This window comes from Podarcis pityusensis (genome assembly GCF_964106645.2).
Source record: "Podarcis pityusensis genome assembly, chromosome: 8".
In the NCBI taxonomy this organism is placed as follows: Eukaryota; Metazoa; Chordata; class Lepidosauria; order Squamata; family Lacertidae; genus Podarcis; species Podarcis pityusensis.
The window spans coordinates 72281134-72305611 of record NC_138033.1 but is presented as its reverse complement, the minus strand read 5'-3'; the positions used below and the strand labels follow the sequence as shown (position 1 = coordinate 72305611).

At 47.5% G+C, this 24478-nt stretch overlaps 1 protein-coding gene across 1 annotated transcript in view; it reads left to right on the top strand.

Annotated features, from left to right (window-relative positions):
• Positions 1-24478, top strand: part of TTLL10 (tubulin tyrosine ligase like 10) — a 171403-nt gene extending 146925 nt beyond the window's left edge. The window contains exons 7-17 of the mRNA XM_081016027.1: positions 1713-1802; positions 3363-3531; positions 4924-5042; positions 5613-5727; positions 8037-8122; positions 8636-8807; positions 12486-12657; positions 16662-16802; positions 18559-18675; positions 21070-21163; positions 23574-24478. Of these exons, the coding sequence (XP_080872153.1) occupies positions 1713-1802; positions 3363-3531; positions 4924-5042; positions 5613-5727; positions 8037-8122; positions 8636-8807; positions 12486-12657; positions 16662-16802; positions 18559-18675; positions 21070-21163; positions 23574-24403 (2105 nt within the window). The 3' untranslated portion in view covers positions 24404-24478. The remainder of the gene's footprint in view (positions 1-1712; positions 1803-3362; positions 3532-4923; positions 5043-5612; positions 5728-8036; positions 8123-8635; positions 8808-12485; positions 12658-16661; positions 16803-18558; positions 18676-21069; positions 21164-23573) is intronic.

Genomic DNA, 24478 nt, shown 5'->3' with positions numbered 1-24478 from the left:
TGTGCTTTCGAACTGCTAGGTTGGCAGGAGCAGGGACCGAGCAACGGGAGCTCACCCCGTCGCGGGGATTTGAACTGCCGACCTTCTCTATCAGCAAGTCCTAGGCTCTGTGGTTTAACCCACAGCGCCACCCGTGTCCCCGCAAATTAGGTAGGGGGGTGTTAATATGCAAACTAAACTGAATTACTCCCCACCACCACCACCTCTGATCTCGGGCTGCATTTCATGAACAGACCGAGTGGAAAGTGCAGGATAATTACAAAAGTTCAAAGCAGAAGCTTCAATGGGTGCATTTCTTTTGGGGAAAGGCCACAGCTTAGCGGCAGAGATTTGCATTCAAGACGTCCCAGGTTCAATATTTAAAAGCAACTCCAGGTAGGACTGGGATTATCCCCTGCCTGAAACCCTGGAGAGCTGCTGCCGGTCAGTGTAGACAATACTGAGCTCGATGGACCAATGGTAAAAAGCGGCTTCCTTTGTTCCTAGGGGAAAGTTGTGACCCAGATTTTCAACCTGGTTTCCAGGACTTAGCAAAGAATTCTGTCCTCCTTTCTCTGAACTTTATTGAATCCACCCACTCGCGTTTCTGGTGCTGCCCTCGATTTGGAAGCTGGCCGTGTCTCATTAAATAACTTGGCTTGGGCGCCTCTTGTTCATTATTGGCAGCAAATTGGCCGCTCTGCCTCTCAAAATGCTCTGGCAGATCAGGTGCTGGTCGACTCAATGAGTGAGCTAATGGGCAGAAAGGTGTGCGGTCCCTTTCTCTCTCTGAAAAACAAGCTCTTCCCTTAGTGGCAGGGCTGCGGCTCAGTTGAGGAGCATGCAGAAGGTCTCAGGTTCAATCCCCGGCCTCTCTAGGTACGGCCAGGAGAGAACTTTATCTGAAACCCTGGAAAGCCACTGTCAATCAGTGTAGACAATCGTAAGCTAGATGAACCAATAGTTTCACTCCATATAATCCAGCTTCCTACATCTTAGTTCAGTGGTAGAGCACTTGCTTTGCATGCAGAATGTTTTTCCAAAAATAAAAACAGAGACTGAATAGCCCTCTGTCAGGGATTTTTTCGCTGTGTTTCGTGCCTTGCAGGGGGGTTGGTCTAGATGGCCCTTGGGGTCCCTTCCTGCTCTACAGCTAATTCTATGGTGCTTTAAATATACAGGGTGGGTGTGGCTGTGCTGAAGAAACAGTAGTGTAGCCACCACGGAGGAAATGTTGATTTGAAGCAATTCCAAATGAAAAGGCACAAAATATGAATGACCACGAAGAGCCCACTGCTACGTCCCTCAGAATCCTCCTCCAGAATTTAGAAGGCAAACGTTGGGGGAGATGGGTCTTTTCGCAAAACCATTTATCTTTGAGTATTGTGGTCAGTATTGGTATTATTAGTACAGTGGTACCTCGGGTTAAGTACTTAATTCGCTCCGGAGATCTGTACTTAACCTGAAACTGTTCTTAACCTGAAGCACCACTTTAGCTAATGGGGCCTCCCGCTGCTGCTGCGTGATTTCTGTTCTCATCCTGAGGTAAAAATAGTACCCGGAGCACGATTTCTGTTCTCATCCTGAAGCAAAGTTCTTAACCTGAGGTACTATTTCTGGGTTAGAAGAGTATGTAACCTGAAGCATATGTTACCTGAAGCGTATGTAACCCGAGGTACCACTGTATTGGTTCAGGGCCCAATGGCTTTTTCTCTCCTCCTCTTCCTCTGCAGATTCCAAGTGTGTCGCAAGTACAAGGGAGAAAGTCATGAGCATGTTTGAAAGCCAAACTGACAAAGACTTGCAGCCAGAGAAGCAAAGCAGTAGGCACCCTCTTGCTTCCCCCAATGTGCCCTCCCTGCTCCACTCCTCCCCGACCCACACTGTCCCCAAACCCAGACCCATATCTGGCTGCCTGCATGTGTAAAGCGAAGCTGGCGTTGCTCTCACAAAGGACTCGAGCATGAGAATGGGAGGCCTTCAAAGAGGCAACGGCCAATTAGTTCCGACCTGATGGAGCCGACTCTCATCCTGGGCGTCGCACAGTTGCAACGACCCCCTCCCCAAATTAATTGGCACGATGCCACACCCTGGTCTCTGGAGAGCAGACTCTGCCTTCCTTGAACGCTTTGTGAACTTTGAACAGCTCAGCGGAGACCTGTGAACATGGGCATCAAAGCAAGCGTATCTGGGGAAAGGGTCACTTCTGGCAGGGAGCACATACCGTATTTTTTGCTCCATATGACGCACTTTTTACTCCTAAAAAGTAGGGGAAATGTCTGTGCGTCTTATGGGGCAAATGCGTGGTCCCTGGAGCCAAATTGCCTAGGGGCAAAAAACAGATTGTGGTGGGTTTTTTTAGAAAGATGGAAGCGGGTGTTGAAACAAAGTTGCTGAGCAGCTGATCGGCAAGCGATTGGGCGGGAGATAAGGCTGCGGGTAAAGGAGGCTGCCGGAGGAGTGGGGGGGGGGGAGTAAAGACAGCGAACTTGCAAGGAGAGGAGACAGGAATACTAAAACAAGCAACGAGGAGAGAAATTAGAAAAAAAGGAGGAGCAAAAAACTGCTCCAGCTAAGGAAAAGACACTAAGGCAAACAAGAGAGAAGGGGGTGTTGAAAGGAAGCCACTGAGTAGCTGATCGGCAAGCAATCAGGAGGGAGATAAGGGACGCTAGCGATAAAGTAGGCTGCCTGGGAGGGGTGAGGTAAAAGCACATGGATCCTCAGGATTTTTGCATTGGGTCACCGCAAATTTACCATCGGATCACATAGCATGTCCATGGCTACAGCCTGCACCAAAAAAACCCACACATCCATTGTTTCGTGGGGTCACAATGGCGCAAAATCGTGGTTACAAAGCACGGATCCCCATGGATCCTCAGGATTTTGCATTGGGCTAACCCAAACTCACCGTCAAATCACATAACATGTCTGTGGCCACAGCATGAACCACAAAAATCATACATCCACTCTTTCGTTCAGAATATTTTTTTTCTTGTTTTCCACCTCTAAAAACTAGGTGCGTCTTATGGTCAGGTGTGTCTTACGAAGCGAAAAATACGGTACTTTAGAGCAGGGTTGGCAAGGTCACACCAGGCCCATCAAGCTTTTGGTGGCCCACCCACAACAGCTGGAGGCAGGAGGCCCCTGAATCCCAGTTGCCAGGAATCACCAACGGGGAGTGTTGTGCTCAGGACCAGATTTTGGGCTTCCCATAAGAAGCATCTGGTTGGCCACTGTGAGAACAGGATGCTGGCCTGATCCAGCCAGGTCCTTCTGAGGGTTGTATGCATGACAGCGAGGGTGGGCTGTTGCCTTCATGCCCCACCTGTGGGCTTCCTGGAGCCACCTGACTCCCCCATGCTTTTCTCTCTTGGTTCCAGGCAATTCCAACTTAGCCGAAGGGGAGCTGGCAAACGAAACCAAACCCAAAGGGCAGAAAGGTGTTCCCAAAGCATCACCCCGAATGAATCACCCAGAGGAGAAGAAGCCAGAGGAGCCTCCCAACCTGGGGCCTTTTTATTATATTGGAGGAGCAAACGGAATCGATATGTAAGGATGCCTGCAGAAAGAATTGCCCCTCCGTCATGGGTGCTTCTTCCTGTGGCTCCCCAGAGTCTTGTAGTTCCTTATTGACATCATTTCTATGCTACCCTTTAGTCCTCAGGGCCTCTGCTCACAGTGTAAAACAGACACAGCACACAAGGAAAGAGGAAGAGGAGGGAGGAGGGAGAAGCAACCTCTTCAACTTAGTGATTGAAGTCACAAGTGATGTCAGTCCTGGCTGTCTCCCTATTATATTCCTGGGGGAAATAATAATAATAATAATAATAATAATAATAATAATAAATAATAATAATAAATAAAATAAAATAAAATAAAATAAAATAAAATAAAATAAAATAAAATAAAATAAAAAAAAATAAAAAAAAATAAAAAATTATTATTTATACCCCACCCATCTGGCTGAGTTTCCCCAGCCACTCTGGGCGGCTCCCAATCAAGTATTAAAAACAATAAAGCCTTAAATATTGAAAAACTTCCCTGAACAGGGCTGCCTTCAGATGTCTTTTAAAGATAGGATAGCTACTTATTTCCTTCACATCTGAAGGGAGGGTGTTCCACAGGATGGGCGCCACTACCGAGAAGGCCCTCTGTCTGGTTCCCTGTAAACTCACTTCTCGCAATGAGGGAACCGCCAGAAGGCCCTCAGCGCTGGATCTCAGTGTCCGGGCTGAACGATGGGGGTGGAGACGCTCCTTCAGGTATACAGGACTGAGGCTGTTTAGGGCTTTAAAGGTCAGCACCAACACTTTGAATTGTGCTCGGAAACGTACTGGGAGCCAATGCAGATCTCTCAGAACCAGTGTTATGTGGTCCCGGCTGCCACTCCCAGTCACCAGTCTAGCTGCCGCATTCTGGATTAATTGCAGTTTCCGGGTCACCTTCAAAGGTAGCCCCACGTAGAGCGCATTGCAGTAGTCCAAGCGGGAGATAACCAGAACATGCACCACTCTGGCGAGACAGTGAGCAGGCAGGTGGGGGTCTCAGCCTGCGTACCAGGTGGAGCTGGTAGACAGCTGCCCTGGACACAGAATTAACCTGTGCCTCCATGGACAGCTGTGAGTCCAAAATGACTCCCAGGCTGCGCACCTGGTCCTTCGGGGGGCACAGTTACCCCATTCAGGACCAGGGAATCCCCCAGGGAATGGCTCTTCTGATGTTCTTATGAGTGAAGGAGGGCTGATGCCTTCATCCCCAGCTTCCTGCAGCCATCAGATGATTGGCCCCTGTGAGAACAGCAGGCTGGACTAGATGGGCCTTTGGCCTGATCCAGTAGCCAGACTCTTCTGAGGGTGAAGGCAAGGGCTGCTGCCGTTCTTTATTTAAAAAAAACCCAACAAGTTGCTGGACCTCATTGTTTTCTCTCCTTCCTCTGAGCAGACTGAACGCCTTCTGCAAGAACAAAGGCTGGCAGCGTATCTATGACAACCGGAGGGATGATTACATCCTGAAGTGGTGTGAGACTAAGTGCCGGGACACCTATTTCAACTTCAGAGAAGGTAAGGAGGCCTGGGGGAGCCACCACCAAAAAGACCTTTTCCCTAGTGGTCTTAGGGCACGGGAGTGGAGAACCTGAGGCTCGGCAGATGTTGCTGAACCTCCATCAACCACAGCCAACAGGACGAGTGGTCAGGGATGATTTTCAAACCCATTGAAATCCATGGACATGACTAACTGAGGTCTAGTCATATCAGTGGGTCTACTGACTACCATTAGCTACAGCCTGATGGGTGCTGTTCTTCAGAGAATCATAGAGTTGGAATGGAACCATGAGCACCATAGAGTCTAACTCCCTACAATGCAGAAAAGCTGATGAGCATTCCCATTCAAATGGTGTGTGTGCACCATGTCATGTGATCGATTATGCGGGGCGGGGCTTACCTGGCCCCCACAATACTTTATTCTCATTGGCACCCCTGCAGTCCAGCAGCAGCTGGAGTCGGCAGGCTCTCTGCACCCTTGTTGTTGGGCTTGGCCCAAAGGTTATCAATAAAGGATGTGTTGCGTGTGAGAGAGGTTGACCCAGCCTTCATGCTCCACCCTGGCTCTCGCTATTCCTCCCTTTGCAGGAGAGCAGCTTCTTTACCAGATCTCTAACAACAAGATCCTCACTACCAAGATCGGCCTTTTGATGAACTTGAGGGAGTATGAACGGGTGATGAAGAAGATCAGCAGGACCACAAAGTGAGCCCTAAACTCTTAAGCACAGCCTCCCTGCGCCTTATGTTGTTCAAGGGGGAAGGGTCTCGAGCTCAGAGGGGCCAGACGTGGCCCTCTAGCCCTCTCTAATCGGGCCCTCGGGATGTTCCACAGGCCACGCCTTCCTCTCGCCAAACCACGCCCCTCGCTGGGCCTGCTTCACAATTTCCTTGAGTGTTTTTGCCTGGCTGGAATTTGTCCTCGAACCCACATAATGCTTCTTTCTCAGCTGGTTGGAGGCTAGAGAAGGGTGTTGGTATGCATGTGTAGCCTGCCATACAAAGATAACATTCACATGGCTTGCCCCACTCATTTTTCATCTGACTCTGCCCACCAGTGTAATGCGGCCCCCAGAATCTTGCCTAGAAAGGACTGTGGCCCTTGGGCAGATGAGGGGCATGTAGAGGGGGCAGCAGAGTGGCATTTATCATTGGGCATAAAAAGGAAGATGACTTGATTGGTAGTGGGGGTTCTTGGGGGGGTTGTTCCTTTAACAGCTCCCTTTTGATGCCAAAACTATTCACTGGGGAGCATATGGTGCAGCTGTAGTGAATTATTAAGTGCAGCAAAAGCAAACATTGCAACATTATGCAAAAGAAGGTGAAAATATGCATAGAATTTGCAAAAATTACACAGGCTGCAAAATCCTCTCTTGCTTCTTGGTAGCTGTATTCCCAGTAATGGGTGATGTTTGCTTTAGGAGGCCAGGAGACGCCTCAGGGACAAAGTTTAGTAAAAAAAAAATTGACTATGGGCAGTAGGTATAATCTAATTGCCTCTCCCACGCACCCTGCAAAAAACATCCCCCAGCCGTAGCCAACTTTCCAGAACAGAATGTAGTCTGTGCCGACATTCAAAACCTCAAATCCAGATGTCAGCGTGTGACAGGGTTTCAAATCTGGAGCTATTTGGCTTTGTGGCATCATTGTGTTCGCTGATTGGTTGGGATCACATCATGAGGAATCATGTGACACACAGCTGAGGGTATGGAGGTTTATGAACTGCCTTGGCTGAAGAGGAAAGTTGCCCAATTTCCACACTGGGGGGGGGGCATGTCAGCAGGGGGCCCCCTAGAAATATGGACCTAGTGTTTCGACAGTGTTGGGGTAGGGTGTGTGGAATAAACTGGATTCAGTTTCCATTTAAAAGCAAACCTATTTATATTATTTTTATTAATTAAATTTATAGGCTCACAGGCCAGTTTGCAGTATATCTATTAAAAATAAAGAACGTAATAAAAAGTAGAACACTTTCTGAAACAATACGGAAACCGAAACACAGCAATCCTTCAAAGTCTGCCCTGAATTTTGCAGTGCAGCTCTCAACCCAAGCAATGTGTGCAAAAGGTGCACAGACTAGGGTAAACCATGCATTTGATTGCAGATGCAGGTGGCGCTGTGGGTTAAACCACAGAGCCTAGGACTTGCCGATCAGAAGGTCGGCGGTTCGAATCCCTGCGACGGGGAGAGCTCCCATTGCTCAGTCCCTGCTCCTGCCAACCTAGCAGTTCGAAAGCACGTCAAAGTGCAAGTAGATAAATAGGTACCGCTCCGACGGGAAGGCAAACGGCGTTTCCGTGCTCTGCTCTGCTTCGCCAGAAGTGGCTTAGTCATGCTGGCCACATGACCCGGAAGCTGTATGCCGGCTCCCTCGGCCAATAAAACAAGATGTGCGCCGCAACTCCAGAGTCAGCCACAACTGGACCTAACGGTCAGGGGTCCCTTTACCTTTTTCATAGAATCATAGAATAGAATCATAGAATCATAGAGTTGGAAGAGACCACAAGGGCCATCGAGTCCAACCCCCTGCCAAGCAGGAAACACCATCAGAGCACTCCTGACATATGGTTGTCAAGCCTCTGCTTAAAGACCTCCAAAGAAGGAGACTCCACCACACTCCTTGGCAGCAAATTCCACTGTCGAACAGCTCTTACTGTCAGGAAGTTCTTCCTAATGTTTAGGTGGAATCTTCTTTCTTTTATTTCTGCCAAGACCATACAAAAAAAATGCATTGTATTAGGGGAAATGGCTCTGTGGAAATGTGTACGTCAGGCAGAATTGCATACAAACGAGGGCGTATTAGGAGAAATTCGCTGGTGGGTTTTCAAGAGGGCTTTCAAGGTAACTAAACAAATGGCAAACAGGTGTGGAAATATGGAGAACTTAACTGAATATTGGTAAAAGGAGAAACCCAAACTGGGAGGTTGTTCGCCCATCCTTAGTTGGAGAGGCGCAGATCCCTTCACGAGGAGCATGCAAGTTCCAACCCCTTCTTCTTATCCTGGGCTTTTGCAGGGTTTTGAGAATGGAGGACTTTTTCCCTGAGACTTTCCGCCTGGATACCAAGGACGAGAGAGAGATATTCTTTGAAATATATGAAGGTGAATGTCAGGAGCTTCAGAGCTAAGTCACATCCTCCCAAGCGGAAATAAATTCATTTGACCATTTTCCTATCCTGCCAAACTCCTGCTTAGCTCAGGCACTGTCTCGTTTTCGATCAGAATTGGGCTGTGGTTGTAGATTTCAGATAAAGGAAACTATTCCCAATGGAGATAGTTGGAATTCCTTTCCTTTTATTGCTGCGTTTATCTCCCACCTTTTCTCCAGAGAGCTCAAGGTGGCAGACATGGTTCTCCCCTCCCCATTATATTCCCACAGGTCCACAGGCCGAATCAGAGCAGCCAGCCAGTATTGCCTGCACTGACTGGCAGTAGCTCTCCAAGAGTTTCAGGAAGGGGACATCCTCCATCCTACCTGGAGATGTCCTTGGGGATTGAACCTGGGACCTTCAGCATGTGAGACAGGTGCTCCACCACTGAGCTACAGCCCAGGAGGCCATGATGGGCCAGATAGACCCATCAGGCACCTGCCTGCGTTTCTCCTCTTCTCCACAGAGCCTCAGATCTGGATCTGCAAGCCCACCAGCTCGAACCAAGGCCGGGGGATCTTCCTCCTCAAAAACCAATCCGAGGTCAACAGCTTGCAAGCCAAGCTCCTCAGCATCGAAGAAGATCCTATGTACAAGAAACTGCCTTACAAAATTCCCCCGGCGAGGATCGTTCAAAGGTAGAGAACGCAGTGATGTGGAGGTTCTGCTAACCCACTGTCCCAAGTTTCCAGCTGGCTGGTGAAAGATGTTGCTGGGTGGTCTTCGGGGAACTTAACCGGTGCGCTTGAGGTGAAGGAAGCCTGGGATCTCGGGTGGGCTGGGGAAATCTCCTTCTCGGGCCGTCATCTTGCAGAAATGCGAGCTCCTGGAATGCAACCAGGACGGCAGGAACAGGCAGCTTTTTTCACCCCCGGCGTCCGCATCTCTTACTAGGCTACCTTCCAGGGGCCACAGGCCAGTAGTGGGTGGAGCTGGTGGCAAAAGTGGGAGGAGCAACTGCTGCAAATCTTAACCTTTGCACAGTGTGCTGCTTCCTGAACACAGGACACTCTTCTCAACCCTCCATCCAGGAAAGCAAGTGATGCTGTCGAGTTCCGTGACACATCCCAGCCATTCTGGAGGACGTGAAGCTTGGCTGGGGAGGGGTGTGGCCTGGTGACAGGGGGTGTGGCCTAGTGAGAATCCCAAGAGCCATTTGGCACCTCTTCTGGGCCTGAGCATCCCTTTCCCCCCCATTATGGGCTGCAAAAGCCGGGGACTTGCATCACACTCCCCATTAAACACCCCGCATACCGGGGGGGGGGGGGAAATAGCAGAGTGTGGCCTCCTGGAGGCCTCCTGTTCTAGATTCCATTCTAGCATCTAGAATTCCTGTTCCAGATTCCATTCCATTTATGGCTCCTCCAAACATTCAATCGGCATTCCACAGCCACTGAGCTTACTCAGTCTTCACTGAGTTTTTTTGAGATGTGTGTGTCAAAAAACCATTAAGTTCCCCTCTCCCAAATGCTTCTGTACTTGTGCAAATTTCAGAGTCTGAACAGAAGGTGTTAACAAAGTGCCATCCCGTTTTCTGCGATTGCACGGGATTCTGCGTTTTGCGTAAGAGCAACTGCGGAAAGTCTTAGCGGGTGGGTAAAGGTAAAGGGTAAAGGGGACCCCTGACAATTAGGTCCAGTCGTGGCCGACTCTGGGGTTGCGGCACTCATCTCGCTTTCTTGGCCGAGGGAGTTGGCGTACAGCTTCCGGGTCATATGGCCAGCATGACTAAGCCGCTTCTGGCGAACCAGAGCAGCACACGGAAATGCCGTTTACCTTCCCACTGGAGCGGTACCTATTTATCTACTTGCACTTTGACGTGCTTTCGAACTGCTAGGTTGGCAGGAGCAGGGACCAAGCAACGGGAGCTCACCCCGCCGCGGGGATTCAAACCGCCGACCTTCTGATTGGCAAATCCTACACTCAGTGGTTTAACCCACAGCGCCACCCGCGTCCCTTTTAGCGGGTGGGTACATTGGGCCAACAGCAGGATATCCACCCCCTCCCTTATTCCTTTTATTTCTCCTGGCATACAGAGCTCGAGCATTCCCGGTCTAAGGACTTCCTGTCGTTTGTATGATCAGAGTCCTTTCCTCAGTCGGCCTAGTTTCATTTCCGATACCTTTCTCTCTCTTCTTAAAGTTTCGTGTCATCGGCACAGACAGATCATTAGCATTTTAACAGGTGGTGAAGAGAGAGAGAAAGAAAGAGAGACAGATCAGAGATTATTTCTGTCTGGGCATCTAAGGAGAGCTTCAAAGGGGGAAATGCACGCCAAAGACTTTGCATTGTGTGAGCTGAATGAGTCTCTAATGCTATATACCAAAGCTGTTAGAGAGCTGAGCAGCTGTACTCACCTGCCCCCGCCCCTCCCCGTCTAACTGGCTTCCTACAGAAGTGGAAATGCAAAAATTCACACACACACACACACACACGTCGGATTTAGGTTTGATGAGGCCCTAAGCTACTGAAGGTAATGGGGCCCTTTATATGTCCAGCTGTCTTTTGTCAACAACAAATTGTCGCTGTTATTTGTGTTGAATATATATGCTATACAGTGGTACCTCGGGTTACATACGCTTCAGGTTACAGACGCTTCAGGTTACAGGCTCCGCTAACCCAGAAATAGTGCTTCAGGTTAAGAACTTTGCTTCAGGATGAGAACAGAAATCATGCTTTGGCGGTGTGGCGGCAGCAGGAGGCCCCATTAGCTAAAGTGTTTCTTCAGGTTAAGAACAGTTTCAGGTTAAGAACGGACCTCTGGAACAAATTAAGTACTTAACCCGAGGTACCACTGTATGGTAATTTATGGACCTAATAAGTATCTAAAGCCATTTGCACATAACAACTTATGTATTTTATCAAAGTAAATGTTGAGCTGAAATACAATTAAGAAGAAGTATATTAATAGTGAAATACAATTAAGAAGAAGTATATTAATAGTGAAATAATTTTTAAGCTGTAGGTTTTATTCTATTTGCTTTTTATCTTATATTTTGGAAATGTACATCCAGTTTTTTTTTCCTTTAATTTTTTTGGGGACCCCCAAGAGAGTGGGGCCCTATGTTATAGCTTGTTTAGCTTATACGTAAATCCGGCACCACACACACACACACACACAGTGCCTCAGGCTAGAATAATCAAGTCAAACAAACATGAGATCAGCTAATGCCCGCTTTCAACATCAGCTAATGCCCACTTTCCTTGCAAGCATGACAATTGCACGGCTAGTTTAATCAGTCCACTTACGACTATCAAAAACAATTCAAGCAGTATTTGAAAAACAGAAGCATTGTGTGCCATGCACAGGGCTGGGAGGTCTATTCCATTTTCTCTAGTTATTCTCTGCCAATCTTACAAATCTGGAAAGCCTTTATTGGCTATACAAGCATAAAGGATCATAATACCCACTTCCTGTCCTCAATATATTCTAGAGCAGCGGTTCCCAAACTTTTTCAGGTCACCGCCCCCTTGGTTCCACAAACTCAACCCTCGTGCCCCCAACCCAACCTTTATTATTCATTATGCTGGTTCACACAATCCAGGAAGGAAGAATAATAATAATACAGTGGTACCTCTGGTTATGGACTTAATTCGTTCCGGAGGTCCGTTCTTAATCTGAAACTGTTCTTAACCTGAGGTACCACTTTAGCTAATAGGGAGACCCGCTGCCACTGCAGCGCCAGCACGCAATTTCTGTTCTCATCCTGAGGTAAAGTTCTTAACCCGAGGTACTATTTCTGGGTTAGCGGAGTCTGTAACCCAAAGTGTTTGTAACCCGAGGTGTTTGTAATCTGAGTTGTTTGTAACCCGAGGTACCACTGTAATGCAATACAGTTTGAAACAGTAACCATTAGCTGCACATGCATTCAAAAATCCAAGTAGTTTAATTAATTCAACCAAACGGATGAACTTTGAAACCCACCCACCCCACCCCAGGTTATCCCAACACCTCTTTTGGAAATCTGTGTTTTAGACTACGGACCTTTTGAGTTATCTTTTCACCCCGAAACCCTGGAAGGCAGAATTTTGCATGGAACCCCCCCCCATAAAGAAACTGTAACAGAGGAAGGAAATATTAAGATAATGAGGGTGCATAGTTAATGAGCTGTCTTGTGCCTGCTGTGTTAATAAGTTACCCTTTCCATGTGCTTTCTCTGATTTATTTTCAAATTTATATTTAAAATAATAAATAAATAAATAAGATGTAATAGATTAGAACATAAAAAATAAAATAAGCAGATTGGCATGAGCGAGACTTGAAGAGCCTCAGAAGCTCAGGTGCCACAGAGTTGCATATCCTTCCGGTTTCTCAGGTATATTGATAAGCCACTGCTCTTAGAGGGGAAGAAGTTTGATGTTCGCTCGTACCTCCTCATCGCTTGCACATGCCCCTTCATGCTCTTCTTTGGCCACGGCTACGTCCGCCTCACATGCCTCAACTACGACCCCAAGTCGGAAGACCTCACTTCTCATCTGACCAATCAGGTGAGGGGGGAGAGAGGGGGGGCGGGATTTGAGCGGGAGGCAGGATTCTGTGGACCAGGAAATAGTTGGGCCTTCTCTCAAATGTGGAGCGTTGCATTAAAACAGGCATCGTACCCAAACAATACGTGAAGCCAGGCAGTCTTTGAAATTTGCACCTCTCTGAATTTTGCGATCTGGTTCAGAAAGTGTGGGGAAAGTGTGTAAGAATGCGATCTTAGAATGTGGCAGCACGTAGCTATTGGAACTCCCTGCCTGTTGATACCACGCAGGCCCCTTCGCTGCCCTCTTTTTGGTGCCTTCTAAAAACCTTTATTGTTTGGGCATGCCTATCCAGACGTTTAGAAAGTTGGTGCGAGTTTTAATCTGCTTTTAGTCTACTGCATTTTAACCTTTTAAAAGTCTGTTTGTTTTCTCTTCATTTTCTTTTCTTTTCTTTTGCAAAACTGCTTTGAGGTGGTTGTTGCCTGTTTTGCAAATCAGGTGCCGTGTGGGTTTTATGAAATAAACAAATAAGGGCGTCTATCGGTGAAATTAACATGCTTCCAAATGCAGTATATTAAGGGAAATTGCCTCCAAAAAGAAAATGAATGGTAGGCAAAATGACATATTAAATTAGGGGGAAATGTAGACTAAAATGCTGGTGAGTTTCCATGAGAATTTTCTTTTTTAAAAAGAAGAAGAAGAAGAAGGTATTTGCAATTCAATGCGGGAAAGTGAAGAACTGATCTTTAGATTGCAAAAAGCAGGAAATTGAGGAAAACTGAAATGGAAAGATTCGCCCGTCTCTAAGCCTAGCCCTCAAAAACATCAGGTGCTAAATTTAAGTAGCTAGACCAAGGTCATCAAAATATATGACAATACCTGCGGCCTGCAATACATTGTTTGAATCTGTCAGCCTCAAGCCAGCATCACTTTTGCTCAGGGGTGATAGGAGTTGGTGTTTGACAGGAGCAGGATCTGTAAGACCTGCCTTTTATTCCTACAGAGGTGCTTCTAGGTTTTATTTGCTGTCCCTGTTGTGATTGGTTTTGTGTTTGTAAGTCGCTTGGGGCCACTGGAGTGAGGAGGCAGCTGATTAATACTAATTATTACCATTATTAACAGCAGCAACAATGTCCAGAGAGCCACAGGTTCCTCACAACCCGTGCCATAAACGATACCTACCCCCTAGATTTCTATGTGCAGGAAAGGCTTGGAAATTCATCCGTCTCCCTTCGAGGGCTCGGGTGAGATGAGAGAGATTTAAATTTGGCGTTTTTGTAAGCCATCCAGGTAACATTTTGCAAACCGCTTTGAGGTGTTGATTTGAGAGCAGGGCGTTTACGATTAAGCGGCATATAGATGTTTTGAAATAATTCATAAATAGTTTTCTGAGGCCTCTTGAGCAAGAGGCATGATCAGAGCAAGGCCTGAAATGGGGCTTTTTGATTATAAGGCTCCCCCATTTGTTATCAAATACGTCACACTCGCCCAAGAGGAGAAACACAGACAGGAATTGATTTCTCTTCTCGCTCCAAGGACGGGCACCAGAAAACAAGGGCCATCCATCCCTGGTAAACAGGGACAGCTGGAGCTTATGTTATCCCTGCCAGCCCAGCCCACTTGGTATCGCCTTCCTGCAGCTTAATGGCTTTGGCAAGATGGGTGCCTTGTGTGTGGTTTTTTTGCCTTGAACAGAGCTGTTTGCTCAGCTTGGGATTTGGAGCGCTGCGGTGCCATGCTGGCTCCGGAGAGACCCCGCTGCCACAAAGGACATGAAATGAGGGCCAGGTGTTGTTATTCAGAAGAGTACCTGCAAATCTCATCGGCGGGGGGTGGGGTGGGGAGGAGGCCAGGAAATTCATGGCAGAGCAGGTGGCGACGGCGGCACAGAAATCTGCCTCTCCGCCCCCAATTGTGTCCCACCTGAGTGGGTGGGAGCGAGGAGGGAATGGTTTGAATTTTCATATTTAAGAAGTGGGGATCCGCCAGGTGGATGGAATCAAAGAGGAGAGACTGGAGGCTCCCCCTGTTGCTGCCCCTTCGCTGAGAAATGCGTAAACAGAAGGTCTGTGGAAGATTCACCCCTTTGTTTTCTGGAAAACTGCCCGTTTGATTGAAGTTCCTAGATTTGCGTCCGCACGCCTTTTATTTTATGGACAATATTTGCATGTGCACCCAATAACAAAAAAACTTCTCTGGGCAGCTTGAAACAAGAACATCGTAATATAGTTGTAAACAGTAAATCATAATGCATCATGGAGCAGTATGAATTTGCCCAGTCCTCTTTTAAAGCCGTCATTACCTGTTTGGGGAATTAATTCCTCCACTTAGTTCTGGGCCACATGAAGAAGACCTTTTGTCTGCCCTGAATCTCCCAATATTCAGCTTCATAGAATTATAGACTAGTTGGAAGGGACCTCAAGGGTCATCCTGTCCAACCCCTAGCGATGCAGGAATCTCAACATGCAGTTCCCCATCCAATTTGAAACCAGACCAGACCCTGCTTAGCTTTGCAAGTGTGCTAGCGGTTTTAATGCTACACCATTTGGAGGGCTACTGGATGAACCCTTAGGGTTCTCATATTATGCGGAAGGGAGAGAGAGAGAGAGAAATTGCAGAAAATTCTGCCCCTCTTTTTCAGCCAGCATTAAAACAAATTGAATCCCCACAAAATCTGAGTGAAATTAGGTGGAATCCAAGGGATTCAAAGCATCAAATATATGTCAAATGTTGATCTCTCTCTCTCTCTCTCTCTCTCTCTCTCTCTCTTTTAATGTGGTTTTATTGTCTTGTGGCTCTGGGCTCCATCCAAGGAGGGAGGATGGGTTGTAAGAGCTGAAATAATCAGTCAATACAAGCACCCTGCACCTGGTTAAACGGTGGGATCCACTTCATCAAGAAGTAGCGGCAGTCACCAACTTGAATGGCTTTAAAGTGGGGGGGGGGGGTAAGAGAAATTCATGGCGGGTTAGATTCCTTTTTTTTTTTTAATGATATTTATTAAAATTTCAAAAGAAAAAGATTACATTGATAAAAAAAATAACAATAGAAAAAAGAAAAATACAAAGTACTAAAAAGAAAAAACAGTTAAAAACAATTCCATCTTTTCATCACTTCTCTTACATTTACTTGTTTCCCGGACCTCCTCATACCTCCCTTTTTTGTATTCCAATTCAATTTGTTAGTCCAGCAATTCCTTTCCCTCCTTTTTAATCCTGATCTTTAATCTTAATATATTATAACATTAAGTTTTTACGTATTGAAAACCAATTTTTCCATATTCTTTTATACCATTACAGCTAGAAACCACTTAACTTCAATCCAACATCATTCTAACATTCATTAATTTTACAATATTTCTGTAAGTAGTCTTTAAATTTCTTCCAGTCTTCTTCCACCGACTCTTCTCCCTGGTCTCGGATTCTGCCAGTCATTTCCGCCAATTCCATGTAGTCCATCATTTTCATCTGCCATTCCTCCAGTGTGGGTAGATCTTGTGTCTTCCAATGCTTTGCAATAAGTATTCTTGCTGCTGTTGTATGGCGGGTTAGATTCCTGGCCATGACAGCTGTGTCCAAACTCCACTTCTGAATGCAGTCTGAATTCCAGTTCCTTGGAAACACAAGATGGGAGAGTTTCTGTGCCGCTCAGGTCCTGCTTCCCAGCATAGCTGTCAACGTTTCCCTTTTTTAAAGGGATATTCCCTTATTCTGAATAGGATTCCTTGCAAGAAAAGGGAAAAGTTGACAGCTATGCTTCCCATTGGGGCATCTGCTTGGCTAATGTGAGGCTGGGCTAGATGGGACTTTAGCCTGACCCCACCTTAGGTTCTTATAAGCAATCCTAGCGGCTCCCCCCCCCCCGCTTGCTTTGCTTGCCCACCCTCCTGCTCCCCGTCCTACAAACCCGCTCCCCCTTGCTCCTTGCCCAGACCCTTGTCCTCGGGAGGGGAGGCACAGATCCAGCGCTACAATGCACGGCCCCTAACAAGGGCGCCTGTTTTCTCTGCCAACTCCCCGCAGTACGTTCAGAAGAAGAGTCCAATGTACAGCCACGTCAAGGAGGAGACGGTGTGGCGCATGGAGCGCTTCAACAACTACGTCAATGAGAGGTTCAGGCACATCAAAGGGCTCCCCAAGGACTGGGTCTTCAATGGGTTCACTGTGAGTTTCCACACTTCCTTCTGCCCATCCCACAGCTGCTGCAGCAGCATCTGCGGCCAGTTCTCCAGGATCAGGCTGTCACGTTGCTCCACTGTTTCTCTATTATTATTTATTGTATTTGTATCCCCTGGTTCCCCCTCCCTCTTATTTAATCCCTGCAACAGCCCTGTGAGGTAGGTTGGGCTGAGGCAAACTAAGGCCTGGGGGCCAGATCTGGCCCAATCGCCTTCTAAATCCGGCCCGTGGAGGGTCCGGGAATCAACATGTTTTTACCTGAGTAGAATGTGCCCTTTTATTTAAAATGCATCTCTGGGTTATTTGTGGGGCCTGCCTGGTGTTTATACATGAGTAGAATGTGCCCTTTTATTTAAAATGCATTTCTGGGTTATTTGTGGGGCACAGGAATTTGTTCATTTTTATTTATTTTTTCAAAATATAGTCTGCCCCCCCCCCACTAGGTCTGATGGACAGTGAACTGGCCCCTCTCTGAAAAAGTTTGCTGACCCCTGCTCTAAACCATTATGCCCCCACTGGACCGCATAAGCCAACGCCACCAGCTGACCAAATTGAGAACCTCGTGGAACTTGATTGGTGCAGATGCCCATATGACCGTACCTGCCAATGGGCATCTTGGGGATGTTGAGAAAGTGCTCCTGGACACCAGCCACAAAATGGCTGCTGTTGAGGGTTCAGTCTAACACAAAATGGCTGCTGTCGGGGCGGGGCATGACACAATGGGTGCCACCTCTGAAAGAGTAGGGAAAGGTAGACGGGAAAGGGTGGGGGCCGCTCTTGCTCATGGAGAGAAGCTCTTTGAATTGGGTAAAAAGCCATTGAAATGGATTAGATCCCATTGAGAGTTGGTGTGGTGTAGTGGTCTGGGTGTCGGACTAGGCCCTGGAAGACCAGGGTTCAAATCCCTTCTCGGCCTAGGACCCATGTAGCTACGGGACCGCCTCTCCTGGTATGCCCCATGGAGGACCTTGAGGTCCACAAATGACAACACTTTGGAGGTCCCAGGTCGCAAGGTGGTTAGATTGGTTGCAACTAGGGCCAGGGCCTTTTCAGTACTGGCCCCGACTTGGTGGATCGCTCTGTCACAAGAGACTAGGGCCCTGTGGGACTTGACATCTTTCCGCAGGGCCTGCAAGACAGAGCTGTTCCGCCTGGGCTTTGGTTTGGACTCAGTCTGACCCTTATGTTTCCCTCTCCTTATGGTTTTGATCTATGGCCTACTTTTAAAATGAGGCTGCATTTTAAATTGCATTTTAACCTGTATTTTAAATTGGGGTTTTTATGATTTTACTGTAATTTTACTGGTGTTAGCCGCCCGGAGCCCGGCTCTGGCCTGGGAGGGCAGGGTATAAATAAAATTATTATTATTATTATTATTATTATTATTATTATTATTATTATTATTCTTGACCTTGGGCCAGTCACTGTCTCTCTCTGCCTACCTCACAGGGTCGTTGTGAGGATAAAACAGGGTGGGGGAGGACTATGTACGCCACCTTGAGTTCCTTCAGGGAAGAAGAAGTTGGGGGTGTAAAAATAAATAAATATAAACCATGAGTGGGCAAGCGTCCGTGACTTCCAATGGGTCTACTCCGAGTAGGGCTGAGCGGGGGACCACCTAAGGACTGGACAGAAGCGGATCCTCTAATCTGGATCTTTTGTGGCTTTCCCTGACTCGCAAGAGGTCTTGTGGGGCAGGGGGAATCTTTCCGGGATCATGCCGTCCTTCTGTGTCTTTCAGAAGAGAATGAAAGAGATCATGCTGCAATGTTTCCTGGCGGTCAAGTCCAAGCTGGAGTGCAAGATGGGCTACTTTGATCTCATTGGCTGCGACTTCTTAATCGACGAAGACTTCAAGGTATAGTCACGCGGCCGCATCCTCGGATCGAGAGGCACGAGTCTCCAGAGTCAGGGCTTGAGGAGGACAGCTGAGGCACTCCTCTGATGGATAATGAACCCATAGATCTGGGAATGGTGGCTGTATAGGGTGAGCCTCCGGGTCTCTCTGCCTAGCCGCATCCCCTCACCAGCCTTGCTTCACACCTCCCCTGAGAGTTTTGGCCTGGCTGGAACGTGTCCTTGAACTCGTGCCTCTTTCTTTCCCGCATGGAGGATTGAGAGGGGTGTGTAGAAACCAGCCCACTGCGCAGAGGTAAAATTTGAACTCGTCGCTTTGCACACTTTGTCCCTCTGGACCCACCCGCTGCTGGCCTCAGGACGTTATATGGCGTGGGTATACTAGAAGTCGTGGACTTTCAGTGAAGCTGAATGTTGGAAGATTCCGGACGTACATAGTGCATAGTTGGACTACGGAACTCCCTGCCACAGGAGGCAGTGATGGCCACCAACTTGGATGGTTTTGAAAGGGGATTAGGCAAATTCATGGAGCAAAGGCTACAGTGGTACCTCGGGTTAAGTACTTAATTCGTTCCAGAGGTCTGTTCTTAACCTGAAACTGTTCTTAACCTGAAGCACTACTTTAGCTAAGGGGGCCTCCTGCTGCTGCCACGCCGCTGGAGCACGATTTCTGTTCTCATCCTGAAGCAAAGTTCTTAACCCGAGGTACTATTTCTGGGTTAGCAGAGTCTGTAACCTGAAGCGTAGGTAACCTGAGGTACCACTGTATTTCTGAAATCCAGGTAGCTCTATAGGATAATAATAATAATAATAATAATAATAATAATAATAATACGAAGAAGAAGAAGAAGAAGAAGAAGTTGAAGTTGTATTCAATGAACTTTTCTTATAATTGACCCACTGAAATTAAGTACCACGATACACTTTGATTTCAGTGGGTCTACTCAGAGTAAATGTTTGTTGACTACAACTCGTTGATGATGGATCATAATAATGGATTTTATCCCATTTTCGTCACACTCAGACTAGACTCGTGGAAACTAATGGGTATGACTAATTTAGGTCCATTCATTTCAATGGGCATACTCTGAGTAGGGCTTGTTGCACACAACCCAATGATTATTAATAGAGAAATATAAGAAGAGAGATTTGTGTTCTATTTTAGCCCTACTCACAATAGATACATTGAAATTGATGAACATGAGAAACTTGGGTCTGTTACTTTCAGTCTACTCTGTGTAAGACCTAGGTGGATATATGATTTATATGCCATGTATTGCCCAAATGTTTTCTAAGCAGTTTACAAAACACAAACACAACAAACAATTGCACTGCGTTGTTCAAAATACGGAATAATTTTAAATATATATATCGTAGGCAAAACCCACAGCAAAACTATCCTATTTAAACATTAAATGGCCATGATGAAAATGTGCAATAGAAGATCCCCGTTAAAACAACACAGCCATTAAAACTGGATATTCAGGCCATGAGGTCAAAGGACATCATAATCTTCATTATCTTCAACACCCAGTTAAATAAATTATAGCCAGTTATGATTAATTCAAACTACATATGCATAAAACTATTCTATATGAGTCAAATGTTTTGTGGATATTTTTCGCACTTCCAAGAAAGCCACCGCTCTCCTGAATCCACCTCTGCACTGCTTATTTTTTTCACTGCTTGCAGAAATATATGGCTGGCACTTTCCCCTTAAACTCTTAGCTTCCTTGAACTTGTTTATATAGCCTCTGTTGCAACAGGAAAGATTTTTTGGGGGGAGGCAGTTACGAGAGAAAATAGAAATGACTTTAGTGCCCCCTAGTGGCAGTCATAAAACATTTTCACTGGTCAAGTTGGAAAACAGAAACAAATTGTGGGGAAACAGAACACAGAATCATTAAACTGTGGAGTTGGAAAGGACCCTGAGGATCATCTAGTCCAACCCCCTGCAGTGCAGGAATATGTAGCTGGATTGAACCTGCAACCTTGGCATTATCACCACCATGTTCTAACCAAGTGAGCTATCCAGGATCAACAAAACAGGGATCACACACATGCCTTTAAAGCACATCGCTTTCCTCAAAGAATCCTAGAAATGTTAGATTGTTAAGGGTGCTGGGAATTATAGCTCAATGAGGGGTAAACTACAGTTTCCAAGATTTGTAGGGAGCCACGTGCTTTCTTTTAAAAAAAAAACCCTGTGTTGTCGCACAATAATTCTCTTGCAGAGTCTTAGATCCAGGATTCAAAAGCAGGATCCAGTGGATCCTGAAGCTTTAAACTAGACGCACACCTCAGCCCTGATTTGCAGCCTGGATTTCAGGGCCAGAGCTGGAGATCCAGCAAAGAAACAAATGTGTCCCCCCCCCTTTTTTTCCTTTTAAATCAGGTCTGGCTCCTGGAGATGAACGCCAACCCTGCCTTGCACACCAACTGCAGCGCCTTGAAAAGCATCATTCCTACGGTGGTGAACGAGACTCTGGGTAAGCAAAGCTGAGCAGCCATGGAGGGGTTCAGGAGCACAGAAGCAAGCCTACTCCTCCATGAACAGAGTTGACCAGGTGCCCAGGACTCCCATGGCTTCTATAGCTGTCTAGGGGGCCCAGCGCCAGGCATAGGCGCTGTCAGGCAATTACCCAAGCTCCCAGGAGGGCTTTGACTGCCAATCAGCCCATCCAAAGTACCAGCTTCCAGCTGGACCTGGCACTCTTTGTGAAGCTCTCCTTTGACCAGTGTTGATGCCCAGGTGGCTGTAGACTGGCTCCTAGGGAGGAGCGGGTGGCACTGTGGTCTAAACCACTGAGCCTCTTGGGCTTGCCAATCAGAATAATAATAATAATAATAATAATAATAATAATAATAATTTATTATTTATACCCCACCCATCTGGCCGAGCTTCCCCAGCCACTCTGGGCGGCTTCCAACGAAATATTAAAATACAGTAATGCATCAAACATTAAAAGCTTCCCTAAACAGGGCTGCCTTCAGTTGTCTTCCAAAAGTCTGGTAGTTGTTGTTCTCTTTGACATCTGGTGGGAGGGCGTTCCACAGGGCGGGTGCCACTACCAAGAAGGCCCTCTACCTGGTTCCCTATAACTTGGCTTCTCGCAGTGAGGGAACCGCCAGAAGGCCCTCGGCGCTGGACCTCAATGTCCGGGTAGAACAATGGGGGTGGAGACGCTCCTTCAGGTATACTGGAAAGAAGGTCAACAGTTCAAATCCCCACGACGGGGTGAGCTCCTGTTGCTCTGCCCCAGCTCCTGCCAACCTAGCAGTTCAAAAGCACACCAGTGCAAGTAGATAAATAAGTACCGCTGCGGTGGGAAGTTAAACGCCATTTCCATGCACTCTGGCTTCCATCACGGTGTCCCATTGCACCAGAAGCAGTTTAGTCATGCTGGCCACATGACCCAGAAAGCTGTCTGTGGACAAACGCCGGCTCCCTCGGCCTGAAAGCGAGATGAGCGCCACAGCCCCATAGTCGCCTCTGACCAGACTTAACTGTCCAGTGGTCCTTTACCTTTTTTTACCTAGACTGGCTCCTGTCCAGAGCCCCCAGAAGGGAAAGGAGGGGAGCCTGGAAGTTGATCTTCATTGGGGAGGTTCTGGGTGCAAACTGAGCAGACTCAGATCTCCCCAACAAATGAGACCAAAAACATTGCATCGCACAGTTCCTGAGAAGGGATGGGTGGATCTCTCCAATTCAGTTTCTCTTAGTTCCTCAGGGTTGTATCCAGTTAAGTTCCCACACTGAGTAGGCACATGAAAATTAATTTAGCCTCATGTTCATAAACTTCAGTAGGATCCACAGTTGATTACAACCCTCTGCTTCCCACTCTGAGGTTCAGTTCTCCACATTTATACACCAGTTTGTGGTTATTGTGGAGTCCTTGTGGAATTTCATCAGCATTTTGGGGTGCATTCCTCATAAAACACATGTTTTTGTCTTCCATTATATACACATTTTTGCAAAGCAACTCTCCTTAGCATAATGAATCTTTGTACGCCGTTTTCACTGCTGCATGATGCCCTACCTAGGATATACAGTCATAGCTTGGTTCTCAAATGCCTTGGGACTCAAACATTTTGGCTCCTGCATACTGCAAACCCAGAAGTGAGTGTTCCAGTTTGCAAATGTTTTTCAGAAGCCAAATGTCCAACGCGGCTTCTACAGCTTTCGATTGAGTGCAGGAAGCTCCTGCAACCAATTGGAAGCCGTGCCTTGGTTTTCAAACATTTCGGAAGCCAAATGGACTTCTGGAATGGGTTAAGTTCAAGAACCAGGGTATGACTATACATTTTTGCAAATTTACTCAGTTGAAGAGCTTCATAGCGAAATTCATAATAATAATAATAATAATAATAATAATAATAATAATAATAATTTATTTATACCCCACCCATCTGGCTGGATTTCCCCAGCCACTCTGGGCAGCTTCCATCAGAATATTAAAATACAATTATTCATCCAGTATTAAAAGCTTCCCTAAACAGAGCTGCCTTCAGATGTCTTCTAAAGGTCCGATAGTTGTTTATTGCTTTGACATCTGGTGGGAGGGCGTTCCACAGGGCAGGCGCCACTACCAAGAAGGCCCTCTGCGTGGTTCCCTGCAACTTCACTTCTCGCAGTGAGGGAACTGCCAGAAGGCCCTTGGCGCTGGATCTCAGTGTCCAGTTTCTGAAAGATAGCGAGCTTTGGGCTTTGCATTTCAGAAACGAGAATCAGGTAAGTTGCCCTTAAAGGCGGAAACTGCATTGGGTCTCTCCCCACACCACCCCTGTTCCTGACACACTCTCTCTCTATCTCTCTCTCTCTCTCTCTCTCTCTATCTCTATCTCTATCTCTATCTCTATCTCTATCTCTACCTCTCTCTCTCTGTGGGCCTTTCCCAGATCTGGCCATCGAGATTTTCACCAAGAGCCAGAGGATCCAGAACATACTGCCCTTGGAGTCGCTCTGCCACTTTGCCCTGCTGTACAGCGGGGTGGGCACAGACAGCAACCAGTCGCGGCCCACCAAGAGCAGGACGTCCCTCCGCTCTCTCAGGAGCCACCGGTCCCTCATCGAGAACAGCAGCTTCTGCAACAGCACCTACAACATGAGCCCCGGGCGCCCGGCAGAGAAGCAGCCGGTCAAATCTCCGGAGAAGCCAGCCAAGGGCGAGGCGCCAGCCCACTCGGAAGGGGTCACCATCGTGCCCAGCAGGGGGGTCCCCAGGAACACTTTGCCCATGCCCCAGATCCAGATCTCCATCGTGCCCAACCTCGCCTGCTGCCCGTCCGTCAAAACCATCCTCCGGGGCAACCAAGTCTGCAGCAGCGGCAACCAGTATATCATCAAGAATGTCCCGCCGGTCTCGGACAGGCACCCGGAGGCCGAGGGCGACGACGAGAGGGCCAGAGCCGCTGGCCTTGCTGTTGCCGGAGCGCCCTCCAAGGACCGGTCCTACGCAGCTTGGTTCCAGCAAACGTTTGGGTCCAAGTTCCTGGTGGCCAGCGGGAATGGGGCAGGCAGCCCCTTGACCAGCTCGCAGATGGTCTCCCTCCATCTCCAGTCCAGCCTCCCGCCAAATCTCCCGGCCTCCCAGGAGCAAGCCAAGCCGCTGCGCCAGCTCATGAATTACTCCAAGATGCCCGGGGAGAGTGGCAAGGCCTTGGCAGCGGGCCAGAGCTGCGGCGAATCCCTCCCTGAAGAGAAGAAGCTCTCTCACCGGGGCTCCTAAAAGCAAGATCGCTTGTGTATTTCCAAAGCCCTCCTTCTTTTTCCTATAAAGGACGACGAGAGAAAAAACCCCAAA